We start from the raw sequence: 12631 nt of genomic DNA on the forward strand, positions 1-12631 counted from the left end.
GTGGATCAGACACAGCAGTGCTGCTGGAGTTTTTAAACCCCTCAGTGTCTGGACTGAGAACAGTCCACCGACCAAAACCATCCAGCCGACAGCGTCCTGTGTCACTGATGAAGGACTAGAGGACGAGCGACACACACTGTGCAGCGACAGATGAGCTACTGTCTCTGACTCTACATCTACAAGGTGGACCAACGAGGGAGGAGTGTCTCACAGAGTGGACAGAGAGTGGACACAAGGTTTAAAAACTCCAGCAGCACTGCTGTGTCTGATCCACTCTACACCAGCACAACACACACTAACACACCACCACCACGTCAGTGTCACTGCAGCTGAGAATGATCCACCACCACATCACACCTGCTCTGTGGGGGTCCTGAGCGCTGAGGAACAAGAGGGAAAGGGGGTAAACAAAGTATGCAGAGCCACAGCCTGTAATTGAAGAACTGGTTTTTGTTTCCAGAGAAAATGTTCATGCAACAAACAAGAACATAATAAACAAAAACGAACTACAACAGCAGCATGTACAGACATGCATTTTTAATTTCACAGAAATCATTCTGTGAAGGCCCTGAGGGTTTCCAGCTGGCACGCACACACACACACACACACACACACACACACACACACTGAGGCTTCTAAAGGGAGAAAACTGGCTCCAAATAAACAAATACAAACACACAGAGTCACAGAGTGAGACGGAGGGAAAGAGGACAAGTAGAAGAGAGAGAGAGAGAGAGAGATGTTGTGAAGCCAGTGATTTTCCACCTTTTGCACTTGAAAAGCGTCTAACACTGAGCTACAGAGACGGCTCTGGTTCAGAGAGTTCACCCCCGCAGCGCAGCGATGTAAAACTGAGCTCCTGTGTACGTGTGTGTGCTCAGAGCAAGTAACAGGAGACATATGATGCTATGATTACAGCATGGTTACGATGAGCTGAGAGATAATGAGAGGCTAGTCTTACTTTCACTACAGCATCAAACTGTCAACACACAGATCCACAGAGACCAACCTTCACTCACTGCACTTCAGCCACCACTGAGCATCCCATGATCTGAATAAGGGCCCTTCCTCACGCAGGGTGCAGGAAAACACCAGGTTTGAGTGTAATCTTCCTTTCAGTCGTCTGTTGATTGTAACCTTCGTGAGGTGCTGGATCTCAGGAATGTTCTGATACTTTTATTTTTCATGATTATTTCTAGTCAGGAGGTGAAATATAGGGTTGTCCACTCACTGATCAACCACAGAAAAACATACAAAATGGAAAAAAATATTAGTGGAAGGTTTTGAAAAAAGAAACAGAAAGAAGACAGTGAAAAAAAAAATAAAGGAAAAAAAGCTGGTGGTTTCTTCAGGAGAATGAACTCTCCACCCAGAGCCCACACCTCAACATCGTTGAATGATTGTTTTTGCTGAAGCAGGACTCGAAACTTTGCCGAAGTGGAAAAATACCTGCTGCTGTTTGCACTCCATTGTAATCCATTAAATGTGTTCACAATTTTAATCCAATTCACTTTTGTTATAAACTTCAGAGAATATTTATTTGCTAACGCTACATCTGAAATGGCTCAGGTTCTCTCTCTCTCTCTCTCTCTCTCTCTCTCTCACCGTCTCTCTCTCTCTCTCTCTCTCTCTCACCGTCTCTCTCTCTCTCTCTCTCACCCTCTCTCTCTCTCTCTCTCTCTCTCTCTCACCCTCTCTCTTTCTCTCTCTCTCTCTCACCCTGTCTCTCTCTCTCTCCCTCTCTCTCAGCTTCTCTCTCTCTCTCTCTCTCTCTCTCTCTCTCTCTCTCTCTCTCTCACCCTGTCTCTCTCTCTCACCCTCTCTCTCTCTCTCTCTCTCTCTCACCCTGTCTCTCTCTCTCTCTCTCTCTCTCTCTCTCTCTCTCTCTCTCTCACCCTCTCTCTCTCTCTCTTTCATCCTGTCTCACTCCCTCTCTCTCGCCCCCCCCTCTCTCTCTCTCTCACCCTCTCTCTCTCTCTCTCTCTCTCTCTCTCTCTCTCTCTCTCTCTCTCTCTCTCTCTCGACATTTGGACGTTAGAGAGACTCTGAACGTTGAAAAGCATGAACAAAGGATGTTGCTTTACTCCTGGTCCATAAGTGGTTAATATTGATTATTTTTGCTGTTTCAGTGATTTTACTGAACGCGGAACTGACTCCAAATTCAGGAGAGCGCTAACTGCATGAAAGTAAACACAGAAACTGCTACAAAACTAAACAACGCAACTTACAAATCCCTTTCTGTGGGAATTCAAACAGTGAATAAAAACAGTCACTTCTTACTCAAACACACCATTCCACCTTAAAAGACGAAGAGCTTCTGAAGTAACACAAACAGGAGGGGGGCTGTCTGTTGTGCTGTGAAAACTGTAGTTCTCCAGAATCGTTTGTGTGCATCAATCTGTATCGGCTGCATTTTAGAAACCGCTGGAGGTTATGTAACACTGTTGATGTTCTCTATGCACAAATGTCACTGCAGCGCTAGGCCTACAATAGCAGAGTTACACAGACCCCTCAATAAGCAAGTGGTGAGGTCATGAAGCGCCGGTCATAGCCAAAAGTGGCTGCACTGTGGATGCTTAAGAACTGCCCCTTTGCCCTGTGTTTAATCACGAAGGCAGGGCTTGGTCTATGTCCACCACAGCAGTCTATAATCATAATGAGGCTGCAGAGCAGAGAGAAAGTAGTAGGCTGTAGTTAGTCGAGTCCAGATCATGGCCTTTAAGCCAGACACAGTTCTAGTTCGGAGTGTGATACGTATCAAAATAAAACACACTGTGAGTTGAGGTGGTCGTAGATGTGCATCTCTTGTGTATTTAACAACTGTGCGGAGACTCCACATATCTTTTACACACTAAGTGGATGTAAACAGTCGGGGGTATGAGGGACTGAGCTGTAGACTCACGTATGGACCATTCCAGTGCAAAGGGTTAAAGTAGTGGAGTTACGGGGGCATTGCCTCAGCCCCCTCGGGCACTAACACATCTTTCCCTCCTGTTCTGTTCGGGCCATTGGCCTCCATTGCGATGCACGACTTGCTCTTAGTGCCTCTCGCTTCATTGCATTCTGCTCAGGCTTGTAACTCAGCTCATAGAGAAGGGAGAGAATGGAGGACATTACAAGCGTGAATACAGCCATAAAGGGCTTCACTGAGTCTGAACAGCAGCTGTTAAAGCAGACTGGATGTGAAACAGAGAGAGAGAGAGAGAGAGAGAGAGAGAGAGAGGGTGTATACGTGTATGTGTGAGCTTTAATGGGCATGAAACTGCAACAGTAATGGCTTTAGTACCTGCCTCTCTCCCCAGGTGGGTAATAAAACATCAAACTGCTGTAAAAAACTGCATCTGAACTCCAAACAAAGCGCTGTTGCTGCCTCTGCGGGTGAACGTGTGTGTTTCAGACTGTACTCCATCCTTAGACTGAGGGTCTGCGGACCCCTCACATATGTGTGTGATTTGGAGAGGGGTCAGACTGAGTCAGCGTGGCCACGTAAACACGTGCAGGCACTACCAAACAGCACAGTTGCTCATTGTCTCCGCTACGGTGATCCTCGTGACTCGACCAGACTCTGTGAATTCTTCCTTCTCTTTCCTCTAATTGATCCCCACGGCTCAGTGAAGAGTGCGCTCCCGATCGGCGAGGGGCTGCTGATTGGTCCATAAATCCATTTTCATGGAAATCACGGGGAAAATGTATACTCTGTAGTTCTGTGAGCTCGGGAGGTACAGCAAGCAGTGGATGACATTAAAGGTGCTGTATATGATTCTGGAGACTGACTGACAACACAAACACACCCCTCCTTTCAGCATACCTTTAGAAGCTCCGCCCCCAAATTCACGCACAATGGACCGAAAGAGATATGTCAGTGTGGTGCCCACTCTAACTTCCCTGGAGCTATAGACGGACGTATGCAGGTATTATAGACGAGAAATATACGCAAGAGTGAGTTGAAGTGTGGATGGGTTTCGAAAAATCTTCGCATCTACAAAAGGGAGCACTGTAGAATGTGTTTGGGAACCACTGCCTTAATCTAACCCTTGACCTAACCATCCATCCATCATCTGTAAGCGCTTATCCAATTCAGGGGCATGGTGGGTCCAGAGCCTACCTGGAATCATTGGGCGCAAGGCCAGTCCTTCACAGGGCAACACACACACTCAAACATTCACTCACACCTATGGTCACTTTTGAGTCGCCAATCCACCTACCAACGTGTGTTTTTGGATTGTGGGAGGAATCCAGAGCACCCGGAGGAAACCCACGCAGACACAGGGAGAACACACCACACTCCTCACAGACAGTCACCCGGAGGAAACCCACGCAGACACAGGGAGAACACACCACACTCCTCACAGACAGTCACCCGGAGGAAACCCACGCAGACACAGAGAGAACACACCACACTCCTCACAGACAGTCACCCGGAGCGGGACTCGAGCTACTGTGCACTATGTATACAAACCCACTCTACGTGTTACTTTCCCTCAGCGTACTTTTCATTTTACACACGCTGCTCTCAAAGGACATAAACATTGGATTTGCATTCTCTCCACATAATATGTATATTATATTTATAACTATATTTACCACTCCACGATCCTTAACTTTACATATTGTAAGCACAGCATCGCCTGCCATGGTTGCTTTCCTGCACTTTATATGTAAATAACACTGCGTTATGCGTGGATGGATGCTACCTGCATTTCATTGGCTTTGTTCCTGGACTCTGTCGAGTGACGATGAAGCTGAATCTAATCTAACGTCCTCTAATGGTTTATGTTGAGGGCATCAGCTTGTGGAAGAATGTGACTGTGAAGAGGTTTCGTTTACCACATTGTGATATATTACTCTCTCACACACACACACACACTGCCACAGGGAGATGATGTGCTTTGTAAACATGGTATATTCTGTACATTAAGTGGAGCTCCATCCTGTTTTGGCTTTGAATTCAGCAAAACGTGTTTCAGAACCGCAGGACGTTATCTACGAATATTTACTGCCTTCAAAACGCCTCAAAATGACCACTGAACAATCACACACACACACACACACACACACACACACACAGTGTGTCTTAGTCATTCCGGTTTCCGTTCTGCTGCAGAAATATTACTGTGGTATTTTATGAGCAGAGTTTTTATGTGTGAACCGCAGCGTGTGGAAAACCCACCGAGGGCAAATTAAACTGTGTTTTATATATGTACACGTATATATCAGAACACATGCAACATTTATTCCTGAAATATAGCTGGTAAAGGTCCACAGGTGTGTGTCTGTGTGTGTGTGTGTGTGTGTGTGTGTGTGTGTGTGTGTGTGTGTGTGTGTATTTAAAGCTACCTCCTTGTTTCTACCCTCAATTTCAATTTTCTCAGCTCCACTGACCACACTGCAGATGCAATGTAATCTTGTCTGTTGCTCTGCATACTTTTGTCAGCCCCCTTTCGCCCTGTTCTGCAATGCTCAGGACCACCACAGAGCGACAGGACAAACGTGATACAGCACACAAGCAAACGTCAAACATCATCAGCCAACTGTTCTGGAAACCATCTGATAAACCAAACCAGGCCTGGTCATGGAGCGCTGGGCATTTCCAGACTGGCTGCTGATGCCCTTAGAAATGTACAGGGCCTGTTTACACATGGCATTGACCTGAGTTTTGCATCTGGTTAGAATCTGGATTTTTTATTTGCCACTCGCAGTGTATTATACGCTCTCAAACCTGGAGAATAAACCTTTAAAACATGCAGGGAATTGTCTGCAGCAGCCGACACTCCTCACAAACAGTCAACCGGAGGAAACCCACGCAGACACAGAGAGAACACACCACACTCCTCACAGACAGTCACCCGGAGGAAACCCACGCAGACACAGAGAGAACACACCACACTCCTCACAGACAGTCACCTGGAGGAAACCCACGCAGACACAGGGAGAACACACCACACTCCTCACAGACAGTCACCCGGAGGAAACCCACGCAGACACAGAGAGAACACACCACACTCCTCACAGACAGTCACCCGGAGGAAACACACGCAGACACAGAGAGAACACACCACACTCCTCACAGACAGTCACCCGGAGTGGGACTAGAACCCACAATCTCCAGGACCCTGGAGTGGTGTCTCTGCGACATTATCCATATATGTATATATATATATATATGCACAGATAATGTAGTGCATTTTATATAGATGCATTTTTCAAAACCTGGAGTGGAAAAATAATCGAAAATAAAGATGTTTTTTATTGGACGTAAAAACATCTATTGAAAAATCACATAAAATGCATCCTACCTCTGGGAGAGTGGTGAGGAAAAGCACATGCTTCCTCAGAGGCACATGATATTAACACTGCCTCCATCCCTGGACAGCCCAATGCACATCGAACCGGCGATATCCTGTTGACAGGGCAACACTTAGACAATTCAGTGTACGTGACACTTGAGGAATTAGTGACAGAGGCACGTGGAGTTTATGGAGATACAGTTACACTGCTCTTGTTTTATTCATTCACATCACACAGATTGGTTCGGCACATCTGAGGGCGTTATAAAGGAGTAGTAGTCAGGGTGCAATGTTACAGCATACCTCAGGATCACTGGAAACGTCTGCAGATCAGCCATACGTCCACGGGGCAGAGGAGCGTGAACAAGGGCTTAGATATTAGATATCAAAATCAATGGCTTTTTATGAGATCAAAGAAAGGATGGCAGATACGCTACCAGAATAAAAAGTAGTTCTGAAATAGGATTAACTGGAGCTACAGCCATCCTACGACCAACGGCATAAAGATTCATGGGGCAAGAAATTCAACTTCCAGGAGATGGTGGAGAGATTAAAAATAAAGAAAAAGGACAAGCGGAGTTTGCTGGAATTAGGACAGAGGCTCCCGAAGGCTGGGAGTCCATGAAAACACAACTGTCCTCGCTCTGTGTGGGTGACAGATGCCTGATGTGACAGATCTGTGCAGTTTGCATTCTCCTTGCCAAGGGCGTAGAGTTGGGTATGGACAGTAGGGACACGTCCCGACCAATATCCAGCGACGGCTGAATTGTCCTTAGCAATAATTTTGCACAAAATACAGCCAAAGATGTGATTGCTCAGTGGACCACTAGGTCATTTTGAGGGCAGTAAAGATACAGGCAAAGCGCTGTAGACATGGGGCTGTTCACATCACGACTCGTACTGAGTAAGGGATTTTATTTTTAAATGAGGAACCATGGCATAGACTGTATTACGGAATATTTTGTCTGTGTGTGTGTGTGTGTGTGTTTGTGTGTTTGTGTGTTCAGTCAAGATGACACATTAAAAAAAAAAAAGGAAGGTGGCTATTATCACAAGTCCAAATCCACCAAGCTGGTCTTAAAGCAACAGTCCCCCAAATAAAATAAAAAATCTAATTGCAGAGACAGGCACCAGTTCCATGAATCATACATAATACCAGCAGTGAGCGGCAAACACACAACTATCGCACTTGACAACATCTGTTTTTAAATAAATGTAAATGCAGAATTTAATGTAAAATATTTAATGGTTAGCATTCATCAGCCCTCTGTTAAGGACTTTTTTTTCATATATTTGTCGTTGTCATTGAGCTCCCATTGGTTGTATATATACAGGGGTTGGACAATGAAACACCTTTCACTGTAGTGTGGGAGGATTCATGGCTAAACTGGAGCAGCCTGGTGGACAATCTTCATTAACTGCACATTGCACCAGTAAGAGCAGAGTGTGAAGGGTTAATTAGCAGAGAGTAAGAGCACAGTTTTGCTCAAAATATTGCAATGTTTTGACACAACATTATGGGTGACATACCAGAGTTCAAAGAGAACAAATTGTTGGTGCACGTCTTGATGCAGAGATCTGTGACCAGAACTGTCCGTCGGGAGCTCCACAGGGTCAATACACACGGACGGGCTGCTGTGGCCACACCTTTGGTCACTCATGCCAACGCTAAACGTCAGTTTCAATGGTGCAAGGAGCGCAAATCTTGGGCTGTGGACAATGTGAAACATGTATTGTTCTCTGATGAGTCCAGCTTTACTGTTTTCCCCACATCCGGGAGAGTTACGGTGTGCAGAAGCCCCAAAGAAGCGTACCACCAGACTGCTGCATGCCCAGAGTGAAGCATGGGGGTGGATCAGTGATGGTTTGGGCTGCCGTATCATGGCATTCCCTTGGTCCAATACTTGTGCTAGATGGGCGCGTCACTGCCAAGGACTACCGAACCATTCTGGAGGACCACGTGCATCCAATGGTTCAAACACTGTGTCCTGAAGGCGGTGCCGTGTATCAGGACGACAATGCACCAATACACACAGCGAGACTGGTGAAAGACTGGTTTGATGAACATGAAAGTGAAGTTGAACATCTCCCATGGCCTGCACAGTCACCAGATCTAAATATTATTGAGCCACTTTGGGGTGTTTTGGAGGAGCGAGTCAGGAAACGTTTTCCTCCACCGGCATCACGTAGAGACCTGGCCACTATCCTGCAAGAAGAATGGCTTCAAATCCCTCTGACCACTGTGCAGGACTTGTGTATGTCATTCCCAAGACCAACTGACGCTGTATCGGCCGCAAAAGGAGGCCCTACACCGCACTAATACATTACTGTGGTCTAAAACCAGGCGTTTCACTTTCATTGTCCAACCCCCGTACATTGATATATATATATAGAGAGAGAGTATATACACACTATACAATACATACACACCTTATACTATATACAGCTGTAGGGTTTCACAGTGTATTAGTGTGTGTACCAATGTTGAGGTCAAATCTACGCTCTTGCTCCTTGCTCTGTTCAGTGTCTTTTCTTTTCCACCAGTTTAAAAAGAAGAAAGAAGTAATTGTTTGGCCTCAGGTGTTCACTCTTAAAGTAAAGGTGCTACAAAGTGTTCTTTGAGCGATGCTATAGAAGAACCACTTTTATTTCCATTAAGAACAGTTTCTTTAAACCTTTAGAAGTGTGTCTTCTAGGGCATCGCTCAAAGTACCCTTCCTAGCGCCTTTATTGAGTGTTTTAGAGGGAGAACAGGTTGGTCTCCGCTTTCCCGCGGCTGGTGTGGGATAAGACTCACTGCCTTATTGCTCCAACATAATAGCTGCAAGTTTTAGGGATAAAAATGAAGGGATTAAAGAGAAATAAAGATGTGTGGAACAGATGAGCACTTTGTATCTCTGCTCAGAAATGCTTCGTATGACGGGAAAAGCAAGATCTGAGACAATGGGAAAAAAACGGACCGAGGGAAAGATGAAGAAGAGGAATGTGAGTGAAGCGTTGCTTTAAGTCAAAGACAACACTTTTGTTTATTTATAAATTTATGAAAAGAAGTTGTAGCTGTAATGATCAATGAAAATAGCATTTACAGGTTTTTTTTCAAAGAATAAAGACAAAGAAGAGAGGCTTTGAGAGGAACTTAATGAAAACCCTTTGAAGAAAGTTTGGATGCAGATGAACTGCCGACTGAAGTGTGTGATTCTAACTGAGGGTGTCTTTGTTAAAGGAGAATACAGATCCCTAACCCAGTTTGGACTCATACTCTCGGCTGAACCCCAGGGGTGCCTCAGCTCTCCGAGACCTGTCTGGTTGGGGGTGCGAAGGCCCACCTCTGTCCTCATCAGAAGGACAACACTAGCTGGTAGATCAGGGCCTTTAGTGTGTTATTGGATTCACAGACACAGCTAATAAACACAAGCCAAAACTGTCTGTGAAACAAATCCGAATCAGAATGGTTTATAAACAGTCCCTGAGCGGCGCAGCTCTGAGCCTGAGGCGCTACGTGAGCATCACGGTGCGGTTAGACGTGAAACAGAAGTTCAACGGTTCCATCGTTTCAAGGGCAGACGCTTTCTCGAAGACCTGAGAGGAACCTGCACTCACTGCTCCAGCTCCGGAGCAGGACAGTTGGCATGGCAACAAAGAACAGCGGTCAATCTCAGGAAGATGCGGAGGTGGACAAGAGGGTGCTAGAGAGAGTAAAAGAGGGAGAGAGAGAGATAGAGAGAGAGAGAGAGAGAGAGAGAGAGAGAGAGAGGATGTAAGAAAGAGGAGAGAGAGAGAAATGTGTGCTAGTTAGAGAGAGAGAGAGAGAGAGAGAGAGAGAGACAGGATGTAAGAAAGAGGAGAGAGAGAGAGAGAGAGAGAGAGAGAGAGAGAGAGAAAATATGTGCTAGTTAGAGAGAGAGAGAGAGGATGAAAGAGAAATGTGTGCTAGTTAGAAAGAGAGAGAGTGAGATAGAGAAAGAGAAATAGAGAAAGAGAAGATGAGCGCAGCCAGAGAAATAAAATATGTGTTGGAGGGTGACAGAAAGAGAGATAGAAACAGACTGAGATGGAAGTGATTGAGAGAGAGAGAGAGAGAGAGAGAGAGAGAGAGAGAGAAGGAGAGGGAGAGAGAGAGAGAAAGAGAGAGGGAGAGAGAGGGAGAGAGAGAGAGAAAGAGAGAGGGAGAGAGAGGGAGAGAGAGTGAGAGAGAATGCAGATGAGTTTAATGCGCGCAGAGTGCTCTGAGGACGACTTTGTTTCTAAGCGCCACATGTTTTAGATAAGGAAATGTGAGTGGACTGCCATGTTGCGTTTCCATGGCAACGTGCTGAATCATGACGGCGAGGGTCAGAGGTGACTTGCTGTTCTTGAAGCAAACCTCCGCCAAACGGTTCCAACAGAACCGTGATCTGAGTCCGCCGCAGGAACGAGCCTCGGCACAGAGACACACACAGAGACATCCACAGCTGCAGGCATCAGACTGGTGCCAAAAAGCATTTTAAAACATTAAAACACAGAACTTATATAAGAATTTGAGAGCAAACCAAACTCACTGAAGCATATAAATGTCATCTCAAATGTAAAACGAATAACTCACCAAATGTAATGATGTTTAATGGTAGAGCTGGCCACTAATTCATTCATTCATTCATTATCTGTAACCCTTATCCAGTTCAGGGCAGCGGAGGGTCCGGTGCCTACCCGGAATCACTGGGTGCAAGGTGGGAACACACCCTGCAGGGGGCGCCAGTCCTTCACAGGATGACACACACTCACATTTGAGAGCATTCATGTTTTTTTAAAACTTCCCGCAAAAACCACACAAACGTGAATAAGTCGGGGAAGGAGTTGGACCTCGGAGGAAACCACCGCCCGACTCTTGTCAGAACTGCAGACAGAACGTCAGACAGCGCGAGTGCACGGTGAGTTCAGAGGTCTTTATCAAAATCTCCTGTGCGTTGTGTTCTCTCTCAACTTTTTATTATTGTTTGATGTTTAAAAATGATTCTCTTGGACAATTATCTGATCCCTCACAGCTGCTCTTTTCCATTAGTCATACATTCAAGCCAATGACAGACCAGATCTCTCTGAGACAGACCAATCACAGCACAGACTCGTGTTCATTAGCACTGCAGCCTGCAGCACAATCACCTGTGTGGGGTTGTAGAGCTCTTGCAGGGCGTTTCTGGAGCCTTTCCGACAGCAGCCCTCCGCCGCAAATGGGTTCTGCCTCATTACTGCAAAAAAAAAAACACACACAGAGAAAGGAAGAGTTAGGTCAGCGATTTATAACCACACTCACATCCGAGTAACACCGGAAAACAAAAACATACACCTACAACCAATTTACTTCCAGAATGATGTCCCCAACAGCTTTAAAAGTGTCTGAGCTGCAACTCTGCACCTTAATACGTCTTTATTCAGCACACACACACATTTTAATAAGCAAATAGGATAGGATATAAATCTCCACCCACTCCTCTACCACTCGCCTGGAGCTCAAAAGCTCCGCCCTAAGTGGACGGGATTGGTGGATCGGGTTAGTGAGGTAAGAAACCCTGTCTGTCCTCGGGGATCCATTTAATTATAAAAACTGAGGTTTCTGTCTGTGATTTGACGTCCCGTCCTCATGAAAACAGTGTTGTAGGTCACTAACTGAAAGCTGAGGTTTTCAAAAACACTCTCCAAGTGGAGATTTTAGAAAACGCTGTTGTCACTGTTCTTGTGTGAACGAAGGTAGCGTAATTACCCCAACTTCCGGCCATTTTAATTACAATATTGGAAATCTTAGCTAACTGTAAATAAATAGAAGTACTTTACTCTCTCAAATCAACATTTTTCAGGAGTCAAATGTGTGTAGATTAATATCAGAGACTTGCTTGACTTTGAAAGAAAATATGTTTTTAGATAAAAACGCTTTTGTTTAAGTAGGTGCTAATACTGCTAAGATTACTAGCGCCCCCTAACTTCGGCCACCTCCCCTGCTTGTGACAGTCAAACGAGACAGTTGCTGCCACATTCAGTGGTTTTGAGAGGTTCACAATGAGATTACGTTTGTCCTGTGTTGGTATCCGTACTCTACATGTAAGGATTAAAATGGCGGTAGATTTTCCCCTCAGAGAAAAGGAAGCTAACCGCTAAGCTAACTTTTACACTGAGGGAAATATCTGTCGCGAAATGGAAATGTGTTGTGTTCTACATGTGGTTTTGATCACAAAGAATTACAACACTGTTAGAGACACTTAAATATTGTTTAGATGTGTGATTTATTGCAAGACTGATGTTTAAATGCCATCCTAAGGCTGGAACTTATGTTTTATTGTTTTACCCAATGCGATTGGCGAAGAGAGAGAGCGGAA

General features: G+C 45.3%; 1 protein-coding gene across 2 annotated transcripts in view; it reads right to left on the reverse strand.

Moving 5' to 3' along the window:
* The window catches only part of chst11 (carbohydrate (chondroitin 4) sulfotransferase 11), a 68420-nt gene that overhangs the window by 20689 nt on the left and 35100 nt on the right, over positions 1-12631 (reverse strand). For both annotated transcript variants that reach the window (XM_066669656.1, XM_066669657.1), the window contains exon 2: positions 11424-11509. In XM_066669656.1, the coding sequence (XP_066525753.1) occupies positions 11424-11509 (86 nt within the window). The remainder of the gene's footprint in view (positions 1-11423; positions 11510-12631) is intronic.

Source organism: Hoplias malabaricus, chromosome 4 (assembly GCF_029633855.1).
Source record: "Hoplias malabaricus isolate fHopMal1 chromosome 4, fHopMal1.hap1, whole genome shotgun sequence".
Classification (NCBI taxonomy): Eukaryota; Metazoa; Chordata; class Actinopteri; order Characiformes; family Erythrinidae; genus Hoplias; species Hoplias malabaricus.